This window comes from Sinocyclocheilus anshuiensis, unplaced genomic scaffold (genome assembly GCF_001515605.1).
Source record: "Sinocyclocheilus anshuiensis isolate Anshui unplaced genomic scaffold, SAMN03320099.WGS_v1.1 scaffold85, whole genome shotgun sequence".
Classification (NCBI taxonomy): Eukaryota; Metazoa; Chordata; class Actinopteri; order Cypriniformes; family Cyprinidae; genus Sinocyclocheilus; species Sinocyclocheilus anshuiensis.
In genome coordinates, this window is record NW_015536800.1 from 768729 (window position 1) to 791464 (window position 22736).

General features: G+C 37.0%; 2 protein-coding genes across 2 annotated transcripts in view; both read left to right on the forward strand.

Moving 5' to 3' along the window:
• LOC107655945 (rap guanine nucleotide exchange factor 2-like) overlaps positions 1-17919 on the forward strand; it is a 48110-nt gene extending 30191 nt beyond the window's left edge. The window contains exons 8-29 of the mRNA XM_016443582.1: positions 3326-3448; positions 3896-4073; positions 4185-4321; positions 4400-4558; positions 4831-4983; positions 5577-5741; positions 5833-5940; positions 6302-6505; positions 7098-7206; positions 7303-7546; positions 7762-7922; positions 10761-11001; positions 11095-11478; positions 11654-11865; positions 11954-12077; positions 12739-12762; positions 13636-13853; positions 14142-14270; positions 14390-14539; positions 15396-15558; positions 15672-16201; positions 16859-17919. Coding sequence (XP_016299068.1) covers positions 3326-3448; positions 3896-4073; positions 4185-4321; positions 4400-4558; positions 4831-4983; positions 5577-5741; positions 5833-5940; positions 6302-6505; positions 7098-7206; positions 7303-7546; positions 7762-7922; positions 10761-11001; positions 11095-11478; positions 11654-11865; positions 11954-12077; positions 12739-12762; positions 13636-13853; positions 14142-14270; positions 14390-14539; positions 15396-15558; positions 15672-16201; positions 16859-16884 — 3942 coding nt within the window. The 3' untranslated portion in view covers positions 16885-17919. The remainder of the gene's footprint in view (positions 1-3325; positions 3449-3895; positions 4074-4184; positions 4322-4399; positions 4559-4830; positions 4984-5576; positions 5742-5832; positions 5941-6301; positions 6506-7097; positions 7207-7302; positions 7547-7761; positions 7923-10760; positions 11002-11094; positions 11479-11653; positions 11866-11953; positions 12078-12738; positions 12763-13635; positions 13854-14141; positions 14271-14389; positions 14540-15395; positions 15559-15671; positions 16202-16858) is intronic.
• Positions 17920-18913: 994 nt separating this feature from the next.
• LOC107655955 (kelch-like protein 2) overlaps positions 18914-22736 on the forward strand; it is a 25026-nt gene continuing 21203 nt past the window's right edge. The window contains exons 1-4 of the mRNA XM_016443593.1: positions 18914-19242; positions 19544-19669; positions 20985-21091; positions 21511-21632. Coding sequence (XP_016299079.1) covers positions 19226-19242; positions 19544-19669; positions 20985-21091; positions 21511-21632 — 372 coding nt within the window. The 5' untranslated portion in view covers positions 18914-19225. The remainder of the gene's footprint in view (positions 19243-19543; positions 19670-20984; positions 21092-21510; positions 21633-22736) is intronic.

The following is a 22736-nucleotide window of genomic DNA, read 5'->3' on the forward strand; positions in this document are numbered from 1 at the left end:
ATATTCTGTCAGATTTATTTGCAAAAACCAACTATTACGTAAACCAATCATAGGTTGATTTCCTCAAAAGGTGTAAATGCTTTGACTCTGTAGCACAGTGTTCTAGTATAGACACATTGACGCAAGTTCTCAGATATGAAAACATTGTTCTCATTATTTTGATAGTAACACAGAAAAGTACACATTGCAGCTTTCACACAGTAAACCATACTGGCACAATAAAGCCGAAAGAATACTTCCCTTGTCTGCATTCTGCTCTGGCTCAGTGACCGTCTGCATGTTATCACACTTTGTCTGTTTGCAGCCCAAATCTTTGCATTCATGCGGACTTGTGCGAAGACAACAGTGCATGTGTGAGTGATTTGAGCACTTCTGAAACAAAGGTTCACTAGTTATTCTCACTTGAGGAGCAGTATTTGGCCATGTTTACACCCTAATTAAGATGCATTTTCATAAATCCGATCAGAAATGAAGACACTAAATGCAGATTTAAATGTCTAAAAGGCTTTGAGGTTGTCAACTTTTGACCACTTCCAAAGGTAGTAGAAAACTCATTAATCTGTGAAGACATGCGCAGTCTATAGGTTTGCATGAGCACTTGAAGAATGCATCTGTGAGCAGGTGCTTAGTGTTTCTTTACAAAATGACATCGCCAGCTACTGGCCTGGCATGCATAATACAGTGATTTTAGACATGTTCAGGGATCCATGTGAATGGGCAATTTTCAAAAATACATAGGAAAACATTTTAGTTTTTTGTACATTGTTGTCATGCAAACATACCCTAAAATACATGTTAAGACCAGGCGTAAATGGTAATGCATCTCGGCTGAGCACTGCAAAAACATCAAATATACCAGGTGGAAACAGGGCCTTTGTCCCATTGAGTTGCTCTCTAGAGAGTGCTACCTTAGAAAATAGCCTATGTAGACAGCAATCACTAGGTTTTGGAACAGAGCCATAGTCTTGGCTACATTCTTAGCAAATCTAATCTGGTAAAAGCTTCCCTATCTTCTTTTCTATCACTCTCAGTTTCTCCCTTGTGGCACTTTGAGCATGTAGTCTCTGTCTCTCTGCATTAGTTTTTTATTATCCTCTGATTTGTAATGGGCCTGGTTATGATTGACAGCAGGAAGGCGGTCTCTTAACAGATATATGCGCCATCCTGATTGTTCAGTGAGTTGTCAGTCATTGCAAGGTTGACCCTGCGGACTGGTTTAGTAGGGCAGTGGGTGTCAACCATCCCCCACCCCCCTCCGCTTAAACAATACCAGCCTCTTGATAATCCCATGATCTCACATTGGTGTGTGTGTGTGTGTGTGAATGGTACAGAGGGGCAGGGTCTGCTGAAAATTGTGTCTGCAGAAACATCACTCTCTTCCAGAGTGCTGTCTGTTACTGTGGTGATGGGCTGATTTCAGTAGAGAGGGATGCTCTCTCTGAGTGAGTGCATTGGGGAGATAGATATTTGTAACAGTAAATAGGTGCGGTTAGAACAGTGTGGTACAGAAAGAGACTGATAATGTTTTAGAGGTTAGTTTAAATGCACACAGGATGGTTGGGCATTCAGTATTGCAGGCTATGAGACAGCTAGTCCTGTCTAATGGCTATGGAGTCAGGAGACAGGAGACCAGGACTGTGAGTATCTCTCTCACACACACACTCTTAAAAAAAAAACAAAGGCCTGCATATTTAAAAATGTGTAATTCTTTTACAACAGCAGGTTAATCGCACACATGCATTACCTGTAAATAAATGCATGCATTATTTGTTTAGCTATGCATGCTTCATTATTAGGGAGCAGCTGAATTTAAAGGTTGGACTAAGTTTTGACATTAACAGTATACAAGCAGACAAAGTATTAGTGAATTGAGCAATTGGTGAACAAATATATTCTGAATAGGAGAGAAGTTTTGTTTTGTGAATGTAATTTTAATTAAAGTAATTTATTTTTAATAAATCATTTTGTTGAAATTGTATGCATAATTGGACTGCTGGTTTTGGTCTGCAGTCTAATTTTAGTTATTTTTCTCATTTTATTTTGAATGAATTCTGTTTCAGTTATTCATCTACATGCTTTTGTTTCTGGTTTTGTTGTGCAATCTAAATTTAATTTAAAATTGATTATTTTTCATGAATTCTATTAACATTGTTAATCTGCATCATTTTGTTTTTGGTTATGTTATTCAGCTTAATACTTGATTTGATTTTTATTCGTTTTTGCAGTTGTTTTCCTGTCATTGTTTAATACATGTCATTTTATTTGACTTCATGTTGTCATATCAGTGATTTGTTTAAGGGGTTACGTTATTGAGTTTTTGAGTTGCGTGAGTATATTCTACATGTGATTTTGTTGTAGGGTCACTGTATGTAGGCCATCTGATCTAGGACATCAGTACATGAACCCATCAACTTTACTGTAGTAAGCCTCAGGGAATGTTGTACAGTAGGGTGTTGGTAAGGGTGTGTAGATCTAAACATTACTTTGGCTTATCAACTGATGAAAGCTTTGGTCATTAGTCAATACATTAGTTTACTTTTTGGACCTTTTTATGGTGCTGTGTGTTTGCTTGTATCAAAGAATTGTGATTGCCAGGCCTGGAAAGGGTGGATATATGCCACACTGCTAGCAATAATACTTCATTGTGTGTTTTATTTTTATCGACCAATGACTAAAATGATTCAGAGTAGATGGATTATTAGATGTTTTAAATGCCACTGTTCAGCTGAACTTGTGCGTGTGAGAACACATCATCCATTCCACTAACGAGTAATTGTGCTGACACTCACACAGGGGTTTAAAATTAATCCTTGGTTTCCTGATGAACTAGAAGGGAAAAAACACTATATTTGCACAAATGCTCAAAAGCTTGTGTCAGGGAAGAATTGTTATATTGTTTTTATGCATATACATAGTTGACATTTAAAGCAATGACAGCAGTGTCTTGTAATGTGACATGCAATACTCCAGCTAAAACTATTTTAAACCATAATTTAAATAGTATTATACATGCAGTATAATTATATTAGTTTAATTCATATTAATTGAAGTCTGTGGAATATTTGTACTTTTAAAAATTACTTTGTCACTGCAGGACAATTTACATGAACTTAAAGCTAAAAGGTACTTAAAATGTATTAAGAAAAAAAGAATGTTTACCAATTACATCACCGAAAATATGAAAGTTGCCTTATATACATTACCTAAAATCATCTAAAAAATGTCTATTTCATTTATTTTCTAGAATAATGTAGCTATTTCTTAACATGCTTATTTATTTGTTAATTTATCACTCTTTTTGTAACGGTGTATGTTTCTCTTGCAGCTTCCTGCCGACTTCTCAAAGCTTCACCCCGCGGACAGTTGCCACTCCCATATGACTTCCAGCCAATCACGTTCCAGTATTGCCAGTGATTCAGGAAGTAGCAGCCTATCAGATATTTACCAGGTGATAAGAGACACTGAGTTTCTATCCCTAGATAAAGCAATCTCCTTACACACTCTGCAACAGAAGCGCATCCTGACAGAGATTTATTGTGAACATCTGGGACACACACACTCGCACACATTTAAATCCTGTCCTGTAGAGGACTCCCCCACCCTCCTCTGTGGTCCATCTGTCACCTCTCCATAACCTATTCATGTCAATCCTCAAGCACACGTACCTTTTGATCCACAGATCAGCATTTCACACGCACACACAAACATCCATCGCATGTACGAACACAGTCGGCTCAGAGTGCCAACACCCACCTCTGTACTGACACACCATCTGTACACACACAATCATATTCACGTGATTCGCTTTGTCTGTTTGTAAATGCGGGTCACAAAGTACAGAAAGCCGTTAAATGTCTATGAACATCATTATTTGAAAATTGTATTTATTTTACAGGCCACTGAAAGTGAATGTGGGGACATGGATCTGAGCGGGCTTCCTGAAACAGCAGTGGACTCGGACGAGGATGATGAGGATGAGGATGTAGGGAGGGGAACGGACCCTCTTATGAGTCGAGATATTGTGAGAGACTGTCTGGAGAAAGATCCTATGGACCGTACAGATGATGACATTGGTAAACTTTTGTGCTTTGAATTGTTCAGTGATGGAAATTCACTAAGCTACTTTCATTTTAAGTTTCGCTTACACTTTCTCTTTCATTTTCACATTCTCTTTCTGTAAACAGAGCAGTTGCTGGAGTTTGTGCAGCAGCTTCCGGCATTTGCCAGTCTGAGTGTTTCGGTGCGGAGGGAGCTCTGTGCCGTCATGGTGTTTGCGGTTGTGGAACGGGCCGGAACCATCGTGCTCAACCACGGTGAAGAGGTGAGACGGGTCCCTTTGTAGCATTTCATCTCTACATTTGTGTTCAGCTGATAACAGGCAAATGTGTGTGTGTTTTAGCTGGACTCGTGGTCAGTCATTCTGAATGGAGCAGTAGAGGTGATCTATCCAGATGGCGGCAGTGAGAGTGTGTGTATGGGTGGAAGTTTTGGTGTCTCCCCTTCTATGGAAAAACAGCTGATGACTGGAGTCATGAGGACCAAAGTGGACGACTGTCAGGTAAGAGTGTGTTTATAGTAAAGATGGGCATAATGGTGAACTAGTCCTCAAGCAGCTTGTTTATGCCAGTAAATTTGATCTAGATTTTATTTTTGTAAACTTTAGTATTTTAGTTTAGAAATGCACTTTTATTCAAATTGAATATCTATTCAAGGTGGTGATAGTGTATGTAATAAAAAGCCCCATTCAAGCTTGATTTGTAAGGCAAATAATGCATAAAATGTTGACGCAAAAAAATGCCAGTTAACATTATTATTTGTGTGTGTGTGTAGTTTGTGTGTATTGCCCAGCAGGACTACTGCTGCATTCTGAATCAGGTTGAGCAGAACACACAGCGAGTGGAGGAGGAAGGAGAAATCGTCATGGTCAAAGAACACAGAGAACTCGACCGGACGGGCACCCGCAAGGGACACATTGTTGTCAAGGTATTTTTGTTTTTTAGAAAAATCTTGACTGACTTGGAAAAAGTACTGAGAAATCAGATTTCGGCTTTACAGTCTTGAAGTTGATGAATCTGGTCTGTTTTAATCTCTGACTTTATATGTTACGTGAATATAATAGCCCATAGAACATCCCCTCCACATTTTGTGTTTTAAAGGTCTTTTTTTTTTTTTTATTGTGTATGCATTAAATTGATCCAAAGTGACAATAAAGACTTTGAAGACTGGAGTAATGGCTACTGAAAAATCAGTTTTGCCATGACAGGAATACATTACAGTTTAAAATATATTAAAAAAGAAAAGTTAATTTAAGTTGTAACTTGTACAAATATTTCACAATATTTTTCACAATATTGATCATATAAATGCAGTCTTGGGGAGGATAAGAGACTTCTTTCAAAAATGTTTTAAACTTGGTTTGACAATGGTTTATTCACTTAGACCATTTGACCAATTAATAAACCTAAATTAATTTGATTTAAAATGTGTGGGGGTTTTTTGTACTTATTTTGACCAGAAAAGAAGAAAGATCTTTAAATGTGGTCATTTAAAAGAAAAATCTGATGTACACTTTTTAGGGCACTGCTGAAAGGCTGATGCAGCACTTAGTGGAGGATCATTCAGTTGTCGACCCTACATATATTGAGGACTTCCTGTTGACCTATCGTACCTTCCTGCCCAGTCCTATGATTTTAGGACAGAGACTTCTGGACTGGTTTAATGACCCCAGTTTACGGGACAAGGTAGCATGACTGAATCAACCTTTTCTAAAGAAACCCACATTAAGCGTCAGTTGGACGGGACTCACAGTTCTTCCCTCTCTCCTCTAATCAGGTAACCCGAGTTGTGTTGTTATGGGTTAACAATCACTTCAGTGACTTTGAAGGAGATCCTGATATGACCGGTTTTTTGGAGGAATTTCAGAGCAATCTGGAAAGAGAGGTATAAACAGCATGCAAGCATTACTTTAATGCATATTTAAAATATTTGTCATTAATCACTTTATCAGACTAGCATCTTTATTAACTTCCTCTATTTATCCAAACAGAAAATGACAGGTCAGTTGCGGTTGCTCAACATAGCTTGTGCAGCTAAAGCCAAACCCAGAGTGATTACTATAAATAGGCTTGCTCGAGAGATGCCCCTCCCCTTCACACTGATTGGAGGAGCTGAACGAGGAACGCGCCTCTTTATCAGCAGCGTGGAATTTGGTAGCAAAGCAGACTTTAATGCATATTTAAAATATTTGTCATTCATCACTTTATCAGACTAGCATCTTTATTAACTTCCTCTATCCAAACAGAAAATGACAGGTCAGTTGCGGTTGCTCAACATAGCTTGTGCAGCTAAAGCCAAACCCAGAGTGATTACTATAAATAGGCTTGCTCGAGAGATGCCCCTCCCCTTCACACTGATTGGAGGAGCTGAACGAGGAACGCGCCTCTTTATCAGCAGCGTGGAATTTGGTAGCAAAGCAGAGGAAGCTGGGCTTAAACGTGGAGACCAGGTAACACCTTTCAAACCTCTGTATAAAGCAGTGTTCAAGGGATAGTTCAACCAAAAATGAAAATTTGATGTTTATCTGCTTACCCCTGATGCACTGCAGTGTCTGAACTGTCCTGAGCAAGTCCTGAGCGCGTCCTCGACAGCCAGTGCGTGACGCGTCTTCTTCTTGTTCTTGCTTTACGGCGGATCGCAGACTTATAAGTGCATTACTGCCACCTATCTCTCAAATGGACCATTGACACTATCTACAATCTCAATTAGGAGTGTCGATGGTCCATTTGAGAGATAGGTCGTCACTAGCTGCCGGGTTTAATTTGGTTTTGTTTGTGTATGTTTTTTTGACTCTCAAAGCCGTGATTCTCATTCACTTCCATTATAAGACTGACAGACTGCAACGGTTTGAGTTAAAAATCTTCGTTTGTGTTCTACTGAAGAAACAAAGTCACCTACATCTTGGATGCCCTGGGGGGTAAGCAGATAAACATCAAATTTTCATTTTTGGGTGAGCTATCCCTTTAAGACACTAAAGCATGTTCTTTACACATATTTTTTCTTTCTTTTTGTCTTATCTAATCTTTTTCACACTTGTGCAGATATTGGAGGTGAACGGGCAGACGTTTGAGAATGTGCAGCTGTCCAAAGCAACTGAAATTCTCAAAAACAATACACAGCTCTGTATGAGTGTCAAAACCAACCTCCTGGGTGAGATTCCTACCTGGAAACACCTTCCAATACAAACAGGCTGTTGATAAATATCAAATTTTTTTCTTATCTTTTACTCACTTTCACTCTTCTCAGTCTTCAAGGAGCTGGTGGCCAGGGTGGCAGAGGAAAGGAAAAACGGCGTTCCTCATCTTCCAAAGATTGGTGACGGAAAGAAAAATAGCCGTTATTCTGTACCTGAACTTGGGGCTGGTTCGGATGTAATAGGTCAAGAAAAGGTCAGCAAGAAGGTCAAAGCACATACTGTGGGCGGCCGAAATAAACTCATGAAGATTCTAGACAAGACACGCATGAGCATCCTACCTCAGAAACCTTACAGGTATACAAGCACACAAACTCTTCTTCTGACACTATTGCTGACTTTAAGAATCCTGAAAGAGAAAGAACATCAGTACGAATCTTGTCATCTTAGTGATATTTTCATAAACAGAAGGGCATTATTTCACATCCACTGCTTTTGACGTATGTGTTAAATTCTGATTGATGTTCACCTCATACCGAGTCATGCTGAGTCATTGTGCTTTTGTTGTATAGTGACCTCGGGTTAGGGCAGACTCAGGATGACAGCATTGTGGGATTAAGACAGAACAAACAGACTCAGCCCACAGTGGCAGTCAGTGGAAATCTCTCATCCAGTAACCCTGACCTGGCCCAAGGCCAACAACGCATCATCGACTACAGTACACAGCCACCAGGTAAATATGCATACAGAATACTCAATTGCATGCTCAAAAATCAGCATAATATATATAATCAGTACTGTGTGTGTGTGCATATATGTATATGTGTGTATATGTTTGTGTGTGTGAGTGTATATTTATATATACACATAAAACATTTTTAGTAGGGCTGCACAATTAATCGAATTTCTAATCGCGATTACAATTACGGATGCCACAATTACATAATCGTTCAAAGCAGCAATTAATCGTCAAAGTCCACTTATGTTATTCTGCATGCTTAAGATGCTTTTTTTCTTTCTACATGTTATCTTAAGGGTTTTTCCATTGTTTTAATTTTAGTTTTAGTATAACATTATAATACCATGCATATTTTGAACTTTTTATTTAAAGAAGAAACCAATCCGATGTATATTTGACATTTGATACATAGCACCTTCACAACCTAATAACTGTTTGCTGTTTTTAACATACAATATAATGCTGCACATGACATGGCTATATTCTACATACAGCACCTTCACTATAATTTTCTGCTCATAAATGCATTCCACTCTACTGCTGCTTTTTGTGTTCCCTTCTTTTTGTTATATTTGTGCGATTGTACTAATGATCCCGCTACCCTCTCCTTGCTCACAGCACCTGGATTCACTCGTGAGTATTTGTGCACTGCTGCGGTTCTGCTCGTCTTTTTAGACACCTCTCATATAGTTCCACTCATCTCTCTAGATAGCTGTTCGTCTTCCTAGATACCCGTCTTGCTTAATTGCCTGTCTATCTCTTTCTCAACGTCTGTAATAAAGTTTTATCTAGTTGACTGTATTTCCTTCTCTCTGTTCTGCTGACCTTTTTAGCCAGGCATAGTATCATTCTTGTACAGATATTATTAATATTATTATTAACTTGAGTCAGTGGCAACATTTTCACTTTGATGGCATCACCATGGATAATCTGTCACTTGTTGATAAAAAAAAAAAAGACTTATGGGAAATTCAAATTTTCGTGAAAGTAAGATGTAGCAGCACTGTTGCCATGTTTTTGCCAATAGACTGTGTTTTGCCAGTTGTCTGGCAAGACTGACTCATGCTCTGGGTCAAATTAAACACGCCTTAAGGCTGTGGGACTATATACACACTTTATTACATTTTGTTTCTGGTTTATTTCAATGGCCCGTCTGTGTAGATTAATACACTTTGTGCCATTTGCTAAACTTGCCACTGGGCCAAGTCATGTAATTAAATTACCTCTTTTTTCAGACTTTGATGTACTACTCTTACTGCTTTGTCTTTTTATGTACAACTCTCTTTCTGTAGCTTCTGTTCATGCTTCGCATTGTCTGAAAGTGTTTCCGAAAGTAAACATTGGTTCTCAATGTTTTCAATTAAGCATTGCAAGCTCTAATGTAATTAATGAAGTAAGCAGTAAAACAAAGATACAAATTAGAATGTTTAAAATAAAATAAAAAATCTGTTATATTTAGAATAATTTTTTACACACATTTTTTTTTTTATCCCGACTGTTTACACTAACTAAAACACAATTCTGAGCGGTTAATTGTAATGCTTTGAGGTATACTCATGGTTGTCTGTGATCATCATACCAGAACAGATTTTACTAAATTACCAAGATCACTGTTGGTTAGAGGAATGTCCTACAAGACGTTTGAACAATTGAGTAGCATATTGACACCATAGTAGCCAAAGCTTTTTTTGTTTACAGGGGACTAAATATATTATGTATTATCTACTATATAAAAATCTGTTATGTGTAAGTATTTTGTCATGACTTCCAGTTAACTCCTCAGTTAAAATGCTGAGGGGTGGGCTATATGATCGAAATCTTAACCCTGTAATTTATAAATTTAATTTACCTGTGGCAGTGATGGCACATCACCAAATAGTCATTAGGCTTGTCACTACATTAAATTATTATAAATTGAACAAAACCTTACAGGTTTCATAATCCTTCAAGGAACAGTTCACCCAAAAATGAAAATTGTTATTATTTACTCACCCTCATGTCGTTCCAAACCTGTAAAAGTTTCTTATGTTAAACACAAAAGAAGATATTTTGAAGAACCAAACAGTTGTTGGTCCCCATTCCATAGTAGGAAAGGAAATACTATGGGGACCATCAACTGTTTGATTACCAGCATTCTTCTTTTATGTTCAACATAAGAAAGAAACTCATACAGGTTTGGGTGAGTAACATGAGGGTGAGTAAATGATGATAAAAAAAAATTTTTGGGGGTGAACTGTCCCTATCACCACGTAACGAATTATCACTTCCAACCCAAAATTACTGTAAGTATATACGACTTTACCCACTTATATCAGGTAATGGGTTACTGTTTAGCAAATATAAACTGCTTGACTGTTTATATCATCAGATAATTTAAACTATATCATCGACCAGCAATAATAAATTGGATATATGTAAAATTGGATAAACCTTAGCAGTGTGATTGTAAATCTTTTTCAGAAAATCTTTTTATTTAGTATTTATTTTATTTTAGTATTAACATGTTACTGAAAAACCTGTACTTTTGACAGCTCTACTTTCCAATAAAACTCTGAAAGTTTTGTCTTCTGCAGAAGACATCTCCTCTGATTCTGCTTGATCTAGATCTCCAGTTAACCTCTGTCTTTGTTATTAGAGTTCCTTTCATCTCTTTTTCATTTGACTTGTTACATCTTCCTTATAGGCAGCTGCCACGTCTGTTTACCTAATATAGTTGTAGAAGTTGCATGTAATCTGTGCTATGCAGGAATGTTTGGATCCTAGTTCTGATTGAGGTTTACATACTTCTTATGTGCAGTTGTTTTATGGTTTGTTGATGTTTTTCATCCACAGAATTGCAAGACCAGGTGCTGCGTGTTTTCAAAGCAGACCAACAAAGTCGTTACTTACTGATCAATAGAGACACCACAGCAAGAGAGGCAGCCAATCAGGCGATGCGAGAGTTTGGCTTGACGGCAAGTCCTGAAGCCTATTCGCTCTGTGAGGTGTCAGTCACACAGGAGGGAGTTATCAAACAGAGACGACTACCCGATCAACTCTCTAAACTGGCTGACAGGATACAGCTGAGTGCCAGGTTTGGTCTTGAGCTAAATTGGAGAAGTTAAATTGGCAATTTTGTGGTTTAATTTAATATGTAATGACTATTTTTTTCTGCTTGCTTTGCCAGGTACTACCTGAAAAGCAACATGGAGACAGAGACGCTGTGTTCGGATGTGGAAGCACAGGAGATGCAGCGAGAGTCTGTGGTCCCTTTGTTGTCCTTGAGCTCCATGGAGATAGCCAATCAGCTGTCAGCACGAAACTATCTGCTCTTCTCTAGCATTGAACCAACGGATTACATCAGTGACCTCTTCAAGCTTCACCCACAAGAGCCTCCTACCAACCTGCGCAACTTTGAGGCTCTTGTAAACATGGAGACCTTCTGGGTCGCCACAGAGATAGTACAAGAAACCAACCTGGCCAAAAGAATGAAGATCATCAAGCACTTTATAAAGATTGCCCTTCACTGCCGTGACTGCAAGAACTTTAACTCCATGTTCGCCATAATCAGGTAGTGTTTATGTGCCGTCTTTTTAAATGTGTTTCCATGCTTCTTACCATACAAACATGTCAATGTGCTTTTGTTCCTTGCAAAATTTTGTTAAGTTTGTTCCTGCTAATGCTAGGAGTAGTCCGTCTTCTCTCCACGATGCGATGTCTTAAGTGTTTCTGTGTATCTTTTGCAGTGGGTTCAATCTAGCACCCGTCGCTCGGTTGAGATCTACATGGGAACGGTTGCCTGGAAAATATGAGAAGCTTCTAGCAGAATTACAGGACGTTTTTGACCCTTCTCGTAATATGGCCAAATACCGCAACCTCCTCAACAAACACAACCTGCAGCCACCGGTCATCCCTCTGTTTCCTGTCATTAAGAAAGACCTCACCTTCCTCCATGAGGGTAACTTACACCTTTCTCTTCCTGTTGCCCAATAATTTGGAATTTGGTTTGAAAATGAAGTATGAATCTATCAAACGTGTGCTTATAGGCAACAACTCCAAGGTGGACGGTCTGGTGAATTTTGAGAAGTTGAGGATGATTGCGCGAGAGATCAGACACGTGGTTCGAATGGCTTCCATCACCATGGACCCTGCATTGCTTTTTAAGACTAGGTACACTCACTTACAAAGTGTACACTTATTCAGCAATGATTTTTCATACAAACACATGACATCAATAAAACCTTGAGATAAAAGCAAAATTACAAAGGCACACAAGCTGTTTTTCGAAACTTACTGAGCAGCACAGGAAATGCAACTTTTATTAGTGACCGATTTAAAATGCAATACATGGGCAAGTGCATGCCACACAAATAGTGCTCCATACAAGAGACTCGATATAAAGCATAAAATACATATACACACAAACATAGGGTAAAATAATCTTTTCACCTTATCCCACATTTTTAATGAAAAATATTTATTTTTTTGCCTTGTCCAACATTTTGAATGAATTTTCCATTTGTGGCAAAGGGTTCTGGGTTTGCTGTTTGCAGCAAAATTAAGATACATATCTGTGATGCCTTAAGATGTTTCCTATGTAGGCAGCTCACTAGGGATTGGAACCAAGCTAGTCTCTTGCACAATGTGGCATATATCCCATGCTGATAGTTTCTGCTCACATTCATTTGTGTGCTTGGTGTCTTACTGGACTTCTTGTTTTTGGGCCTTTGCTCTGTGGGCTTCACTGTCTTAAGCACTAGTGTCTTATGCCTCCTTTTACTCAATCTCTTAATCTTCTTGTTCTTTGGCTCTTCATGGCACTCTGTTGTAGGAAGAAAAAGTGGAGAAGTCTCGGGTAAGTGGGACTGCTACTGTCTTTCTCTTTTTCACTTTCTGTCATCTGTCATTTTTTTGCTGCGTGATACTAAACCACACTAACACTTCCCTCAGTAGACTAGCTTGTTTTAATTGTGCTGCGTATGTAAAATCTCATCTTTGGCTTCCTTCTCCTGAATGCTCATTGTCATTCTCTAGAAAGGCATGCATTTTTATGAGTGTTTTCAATGATGATTTATATGGTTGTAAAAAAGTATTTTTGTTGCTTAAGTAGGAATGGGCATTGAGTAATATTGTAGTGGAGTACTCTAATGTAAATGTACTTCTTTTTTAATTTACTCATGTTAAATCATCAATACCAGTTTAAAATGCTTTTCTTTTAAAATTATATACATATATTATATACATCAATGTAAACATGATTATTAAAAAAAAAAAAATCTACCCACCTGCAGCTTATATAGTTTATATATAAAAGGAGATATTAAAAAAATAATATCTGCCAGCACAGTGGTTGCAGGGACAGTTTTTTTTTTATATTACTAAATAGTTTTAGTTCCATTTTTATTTATTTCCAGTTACTACTGGTTAGTTAGCGCAAAATAAAACCATTTAAAAATAATTTGATTGGTATTTTAATAGTTGACTGATTACTCATGCACATCCCTACTTTCTTGTCATGTAAATATTTCATTAACCTGTAGTTTTCTAAAATAGTCACTTATCTCATTTATTTTCTTCGTGCATGTTAAAAATGGTCATGTTAATTCCCCAGCAAAATTTTCTGGCTGATTTATCTAGTTGTCTTGCTAAATTCTGCTGTTGATTTGACATGTTCAGTAATGACATTTTGCATTAACATTGATTGTGTCTTTTGTTCTAATGCGTGTAGGTCTCTAAGTCAGGTGAGCAGCTCTTCTCTCTCTGACATTGGAACGATGGGTGGGAAGAGGAAGGGGAGGCGGAGCTCTTTTCTCAGCACTAAGAAACTCTATGAGGTGGAGATGATGAGCAGACGCGTGCGGCAGTATCTGGACACGCAAACACACGAGAGTGATGAGGAGAAGCTCCACGAACTTTCTTTGCATTGTGAGCCTGCCCACAGCTCCAGTGAGTTGCACACACATTTTTAGAAAACTATCACCTTGCTTTTTTGAGTTTTGATTATTGAGAACGAGACAAAAATGAATTGATGATCAAAAGTTAGTTGTCTTCTTTTATGTTCTCAATTGTCATCTTAGAATAATGCATGTTGTTGTAATTATTATTGTTGTTGTTGTTATGTTTTAAGTTATAAATTAAAATATATGTATTATAAATAAGTAATTTAATGTAAACACCAAAATGTGATAAAATTGCATAGTAAAAAAAAATGTATGTGTGTGCTTGTTATTTCAGTTCTGAAGAACTCAGGTGAGAGGAGACGAGTGGATGCATCTCCTGTCATTCAAAGAAGCACCACTCCACTGCAGACTAATGGAAATCATGGTCGCAAGAAATCACTTGTCAAAGAGCTACCACCATTTGGTAAGAGCTTTCTCTTGTTTTACTTCCACAAATGATCTGAATTCTGGTGTCATTCGAGCGTCCTCTGCTGGTGACTTGTAAGTCTTGTTTGCAGTGAGATGAGGTTTTTGTGTCTGTAGGTGCCCAGTCTCCTCAGTCTCTTCATAAGATTTTGTCTCTCTCAGAAGAGGGCCGGGACAGACAACGAAAGCTGCCTGAGGACAGCCAGTCAAATGCTTCATCTCTACTCTCCTCTACGCATACCTCACCTCACAGCACACCAAGAAAAGGTATGTATTGAATCAGTTTAAGAATATTGGTTTGCCTTATATTTTGCAGTGTTCTGTTCTACATGTTTTTTATGTATTTCATATAATAACTAGGTACTAAAGCTGAACATAACCTTGAACCATTTTAAGTCCAAGTATTTCCCTTGTTACCCAGTCATTTCTTAAGTACAGTGTAGTGCACATGCTGCACAATAAGGTAACACTTCATTTTAAGGTGTCCTTGTTACACGTTACATGTACTTACTGTTATAATAACAATAAATTATGCATAATTACATGCAAGTAATCCTAAAACAAGCCCTAATCCTAACCATATAGAAAGTACATGCAGTTAATTAATGAGTTTTTGATGCAGTGATTGCTGTTGATGTTTTTCTGTTGACTGTTTTAAAGTAACTGCATTATAGTAAAATGCTATAAAATCTATTAAGTTTTTGTTAACTTGGCATATGATATATGTGATAAGTTATGGCTTTCAGAATTAAAAATACAAAAAATTAAAGCTTTAAAAAAACAGTATGCGCTGATCAAGATTACATGAAATTATTGGAAATTCTGTTTGGAATTGGTTATATAATTTTCAGTTTTTGAATGCGTTTTCATTTTAATTGATTTACTTGATTATCGTATCACACTGAATGTTGCATTATTTAACAAGTTATTGTTAAAGAAATGCATATTTTAATGAATCAGTGTAAGAAATGAATACCTGTTCAAATGTTTTGAATGGGATTTTTTTAAATTGAAAACCAGTTAATTGCGAATCAATTTAAAATGGACTCAGATTCACATTTCTAAAGAGTAATATATTCTCAGATGTATTTAATTGTTTGGGTATTTATGCTTTCTTTTATAGCCCCACAGTTAGTGGTGAGTGAAGCATCAGATCAGCTGAGTTTGTTAAGCTCCTCCTCCTCCTCTGATCTCATCATGGTTGATGACCACACGCATGCTCAAGCCCATACGATTACACACCCACTCAGCACACGCAGAGCTGAACCTGACCAAATAAGCTTGGGGTAAGAGGTTTTATATACATATATGCATACAAGTACCTAAAAAGTTGTTGATCAGTCAATACAATTGGTCTAGTACCTTATTTTTAAAGTCTCTCTATATTTCTTTCTCTCAGATCCTACTCCTTGACTCAGGATCAGTGTGACCGTGCGTCATTGGACGCAGCAGACAGTGGCCGTGGCAGCTGGACGTCCTGCTCCAGTGGTTCCCATGATAACATCCAGAGTATTCCACAGCGTGTGTGTTATTATGACAACCGCAACTGGGAGACGCTGTCAGAAGGGATGGGACGTAGTCACGTGACCACACCTACCGGTTACTGGGCTGATGAATTGGAAGGAGACACAGGAACGATCAAACGTAGAGGTGGAAAAGACGAAACTCCAAACATAAACAAGAATACTGCGAGTCAGAGGGAGGGACGTTTTAGAGAGCCGCCACCCACACTGCCTGGTTATACTGCTCTGTCATTGGCTGAGGCAGACAGCCACAGTAATGCGCATGGGCGACGCCCACCAGACTACAAAGCGGCTCTGCAGAGGTCTCGATTCCTTAAAAGGTCATGTGATCCTCCTCCACTTCACCCATCCAGTAGATTGCCAGCATACAACCACTGCCAGTCACCACGACGACCACAACCGGATGGTGGGTATTTGATTATGAAGTAAAAAATTAATCCAGTCCAATAAAAGAAAAAAGAAATGAATGTTTAAAATTGTTCAAATCTGCTAGAGATATAGTATCAGTTACATTGATACTTTTACCAGTATTCTTACCTTTGTTTAATTCATTGTTTGATAGTCATTCAACTTATTAAATAACAGCCAAGAAAGAAATATGCAGATTAACAATCACACAGCATATGTCTGATTCATATTTTGAGTTTATTGCTGTAGTTTGTGATGAACAGAAAAAAATAAAAAGCAATTCTGCACATTGCTAATTGTAAAATGAAATATGAAAATAATCTGTATTGTTCATGAGCAGTGTTATTTTAGCATCACTATTATAGTTTTTATTCATATTTTGAATCTATTTTTTTTATATTTTCCATTTTCATTTTAAAGTTGTAGTAATTTTCTTAGTCATTTCAATAGTTTTTTTTATGTCCATATATTTTTTTATGTTTTTATTTATTTATTTATGATTTTTTTCCCTCAGATAATTGTTTATTTTATTTCAAATAATGAAAATGTTTTTCATAGTTTGTTTCACAATAATATAATATTTTAGTATTTTGACTTTTTTTTAATTGTTTGGAAATAATAAGTTAAGGTCTTATTTTGTCTCTTTTCTTTACAGAAAATGAGCAAATATCTGCAGTTTAATCAGAGACTCTTCGTATCTCTTTCCCAAAGTTGGACAACATTCATATGACAGTTGATATGGAATCGTGGCCATGTACTGAACTACAGCCAATAATTTCGGACCTTCATGGAGATCACTGTGAAAGAGGACAGGAGCAGATAAAATGTTGGCACTTTTAACATAAGTTCTGCAAAAGTCACACGGTCTCATTTTAATTATAGCATGATGAGAGGTGTTGCACATGATGCAAGATCAGTGTTACAAGACCATAGAAACAGTATTATTTCATTAGAAGTTTTAATATGCAATGTTACTTTAGTATGTCACGTGTTAAAGACACTGTATGTGTGTGTTGTGCTTGTGAGAGGGAGTGTTGAAATCAATCACAGAGGGAGACGTAGTTCTCTTCGGACACTTGAAGACCGAAAGAAAAGACCGAGCAGCTGCCTCTCACAAACCTCAGTAGTCTCAGACATCTTCTCTGTGCTGATATCAGTGTTTTTATGTTACTCATGAGTATATGACCATTTAAACATGCCTTTTCTCATCTGATCATGTTCCCAAAAACGTTCCAAATGTTTCTCACGTTTCTGTTTGAAAATATTTTATGTTTTGTATTTTTATTTAATTTTATCTGTCAGTACCATTGTTTCCGACTATCCGAGTTAATGGCACAAATCATGAATTGTTGCACAGATTTTCAGAAGCAAGAGGTTGTGGTCAAGAATATATAAATTATAGTTGTTACATAGATGATAGGTGGTCATAATATGGTCAGTAAATTGTTACAACACTATATTTTACTTAGAATGTCATGAGTTTGTGATAGTTCAAATGTATCGCTTGTGTTTCTACCCAGCCAAATCTATAAGAATCACATGTATTTCTACGTCTTTTACAAAGACAGCTGGCAAAGTCTGTAACTACTTTTGTATTTTTAATACAACTATTGTAAATATTGGTTATATTTTGTTAAAACTTTTAGAGACTTATTCTGTTTATTGGACAATTCAGCTACAAATGACTGAGGAAAAATAAACACTGTAGCAATGAAATCTAATGTCTCATCTCCAACTTTGTTACTTTTGATGCTTCAATGTTGTATACAAAGTATCTTAAAGATGAAAAAGGCAGATCTTTCACGCCATTGGCAGAGAGCCGCCTCCATGTTTTCTGATTAGCTAACAAGTGTTGTCTGTGATCAGATTCTTCTCTGCTTTTTACGGAGTATATGTTGCGTTATGTATGTAGGACACATATTTCTATTGATTCCTGTCAGGTATTGGGGAAATTTTATGCCTGGTAATTGAAATTGAATAGCCTATAATTGGTGATGTCATAGAATGTGACATCACTATGTATGTGACACCCTATCATAAGCTAAAGTAAATAATTTTTTAATGAATAACTACTATTACAATATTATATAGGGGTCAGTAATTGTTTTTTAAGAAATTGGTATGACAAAGTATTTTTGTAATGTTACAAAAGATTTCTATTTCAAATAAAAGTTGTACTTTATATATATATATCAAAAAATCCTGAAAAAAAAATTATTGCAGTTTCTACAAAACTATTAAGAAGCACAAATGTTTTCAGCTGATAATAATGAGAAATATTTATTGAGGACCAAATCGGCATATTACAATGATTTCTGAAGGAAAACATAGAAGACCGGGGTAATGGCTGCTGAAAATTCATTACATTTTAAAATGTATTAAAATAATTAAAAATATATATTTTAATGTGTTATAATATTACTGTATTTATTATTATTATTATTATTAAATGTAGCTTTGCTGGGCATAATAGATTTCTTTCAAAACCATTATACAAATCTTACCGACCCCAATGTATAATGATAATTAACCGTGTGAAATAATAATTAGAAACAGAAAGTCCTCTTTAAGATACACTTTGACTCAAAACAGTTATTTATTGTCTCAAAAATATAACCAAACACACATGACCGTCTCCCAGTAGTCTGTCGTAAGGTCTTCCAGCAGTAGAGGTCGCTGTGGGGCCGCTGGTGTTTTTGTTTGTCGCCGAAGGAGCGTGTCAGTCTTTCCTTCACTCTTGTTTTTGTGTGTGAGCTGTAGCGTTTGGGTCTCTGGATGTGTCCTGTCCTCACCCACACAACGGACCTGTCTGCCGCTCAGTATCCGGTCACGTCAGTCACACTGACACCGATTGTGAGGCCGCTTTTCTCTTTTATTTTCATTAGCGGAGCTGGACCCGCACACCAGGACCCAGTCCAGCCCGGTTCGGCTCGGTTCGGTGGACGGGACACAGCGGGGATTTAAACAACAGAGCCCGACCAGAGATGGAGAGACGCAGACTGATGTGAACGGAACCAGCGCTATGGAGATTCATCCACTGTAAGAGCTATGTGTGTGTGTGTGTGAGAGAGTGTGTGAGAGAGAGACATGCTTGTGTTCACACTACTGTAATGTCAATATAGAGTAAATCTGTTCAGCCATGAGATCACATGACATCTCTCTGTCTTTGTCCACACACCTCCAACACTATTTATGTCACATGTTTAGGAACTGATGTCAGATTTTACAACTGCCATATGGTCACTTCTTGTGTAATGGTACTATGTTGTGTGATGATGTACCACTGTGTGTGTGTGTGTGTGTGTGTGTGTGTGTGTGTGTGTGTGTGTGTGTGTGTCAGATGCACTAAGCTTTGCCATCATAAAGCTGTGGAGCTGAAGGATGATGTGTGTGAGAAACAGAGTGCGGTCACCATCAATCCACGTCACATGAGGAAAGCTTTCAGGATCATGAATGAGCTCCGCAGGTGTGTGTCGGTGTGTGTGAGATACTGGTGGAAATCATGCAGTTCCTCTTAATAACGTTAAGTATACTGTTTTAATGTGTGCTATTACATGGTTATTTAACCTAAAATGAAATTTATGTCATTATGTTTATTTGTGGAACACAGAAGATGTTTGCAGAATGACAGCCTCACTCTGCCAGTATTCACTTTTATTGTATTAAAAAAAAAAAAAATGATGCAATGAAAGTGAGTGATGACTGAGGTTAACTATTCTGTCTAATATGCCGTTTGGTGATCTACAGAAAAAAATAAAGTCACAAAATTTTGAAATGACATGAGGATGAGTAAACAAAGACAACATTTTCATTTTGGGGTAACATGCTCTTTGCTGTTATGTGTATTAAAATGGTAATTTAGTTATAATAATTCAGTTCCACATAAAGTATTTGGATGCTTTAACCACATTTAAAAATGGATAAAAGACCTTGCATTTTATAGGAAATTATCAAACCACTCATGGCATTTATTTACAATATACGTAACCGTTTGTATTTTTTTAAGATTTTTTTTTTTCAGTTTGAAGAAATAAATTAATACTTTTATTCAACAAGATTGCATTAAGTTGATCAAAAGTGATAAAAGATATTTATTTCAAATATTCTGTTTTTTTGGACGCTCTATTTATCAAAGAATCTTGAACAAATGTATCAGTTTCCACAAAAATATTAAGCAGCGCAATTGTCTTCAGCATTGATAATAATAAGAAATGTCTCTTGAGCACCAAATCAGCATATTAGACTGATTTCTGAAAGATCATGTGACACTGGAGTAATGGCTGCTGAAAATTCAGCTTTGCAGTCACAGGAATAAATTACATTTTATTATTATGATTTATTAATATATTAAAATGTTGAACAGTTATTTTAAATTGTATTAATATTTTACAGTATTTCCGTTTTTAGAAGGTATATGGGTCAAAATAAAGACAAACCAGTGGAAGGTCACATTAGGACAAGATGAGGGCCAGAGCCGCTGGAATCTAGGAATAAAAAAAAAAATGCCTTACACACATGCATATCTTATGTTATGATACATAATTTAAGAAAAATCCACTAAAATCACCTTAACACCGGCTGCTTAAAAATCATTGCAAAATCGCTCAGAAAAAGTGAAGTTAGTTCTGTGGTCTTCCTGTATTTGCAGATGCTGCTACGTTTGACGTTTGTAGTGTCTAATGCAGTGTCATACAGACATTTTGTCCAAATAGTTTTTTTTGTGGCCACTGTGTGTAAGAACTGATCAGTGTGCATGTATGAAATCTTTCCCCTCTCTGCAGTCAGAGTGTGTTGTGTGATGTCACCATCATTGCAGAGGATGTGGAGATAGCTGCTCATCGAGTCGTCTTAGCTGCGGGGTGTCCGTACTTCCACGCTATGTTTACAGGTGAGAACACACTCACATACATTCACAACAGTGGAGGGTCACATTAGGGCAGTCCATCTGCTGCTGGGCTATAGTTATAGTCTGGGAATAAAAAAAATGCCTTATACGCATGCGTATCTTATGTTTGAGTGTGTAATTGCATAAAACATTAGAAGTCAAATAAGATCTCAGTATGATAAATTGAAGTCACTCAGGTTTTGTACTCTTCCCAATGTTATCCTCTGAGGCTTATAAATAAAATTTTCATACTGTGAATGGAAATTATAATGTTTAGGAGCCACTAACACAACACCACCAGTATATTGCATTTTTATAAAATATATATATATATATATATATATACATACATAAATTATGTATAATATTAAGCAAAAAAAAAACATTCAAAAGGAATATTTTGTGAATATTTGTGATTGTAGGAGAGATGACTGAGAGCCGTCAGAAGAAGGTTCGAATCAAAGAGATTGACGGCTGGACTCTGGGAATACTGATCGACTATGTTTACACTGCTGAGATCCAAGTAACAGAGGAGAATGTGCAGGTAACTGTGTGTGTGGGTGTCTGGAGCGCCACATTTGTTTTTTTGCACGCTATAAAAATATGACCTTAAAACTCAGTTGACTGATTTTGTATTCTTTTTATGTTGTTCTTTGGTATTACTCTGAGAGGACAGAAAATCACATCCAGGATGTGTGTGTGTGTGTGTGTGTGTGTTGTGTGGGTGGGTGTCAGTAGCTTATGTGTCTGTGTCTGCACAGTTGACTAGACAGAGGGTGTTAAAATGAGGCCGAATTTTTAAGGGAGGAACTCGAATCCAAACTTTGCAGCAAGGCTTAACAATAAGAATGACCTTGATGGTACCATAACCTGCTAGGTCCATCATTAATGCTGTCAATTCAGTTTGCATGTGCATTAAGCTTCTCTCATATTATAAATAGAGGGAAAAAGAGTGAGTGGTGTACATATGGGACACTTTCTTGCTTTAAAAAACAGCCCAGATAAAGTGCAACTTGGCTTAATTTTAACTTAAAGCAACATTTAGTGGCGTGAGGCATAATCCAAAGACATCCATTTCACATGTTCAGTTAGGGGTGGGCGATATACCGGCAGACACGATTAACCGATAGAAATTTATCAACTGGCAGAAATTTTGGACCATCGTCTCTATCACGGTTACACACTCACGTGACGTTGCTGTGCTACGTGGTCATGAAAACCTACAATTTGCACGCGTTTTTAAGCATTGCAGTTTAAAAACAAGTGGTTTTAAGCCGTTGAAACTAGTGCTGTCAAACGATTAATCACATCCAAAATAAAAGTTTTTGTTTACATAATATATGTGTGTACTGTGTATATTTATTATGTATATATAAATATGCACACATACTGTACAGTATATATTTTGAACATATTTACATATAAATATTTTGCATATATTTATATTCATATAATTCAAATTATATATAAATATATTTAAAATATAAATGTAACATATTTTTCATTAATTCATTTCATTAGGGTTGTGACGGTGAGGAAATTTTCCCACCGGTTAATCGACGTGTGACAACACTGGTAATACCGGTATCACCGCGGGGCGTTCCTTCTTTTCCTCGCTTTCCTTCGCTTTTAAATAGCTTGTAAAAGC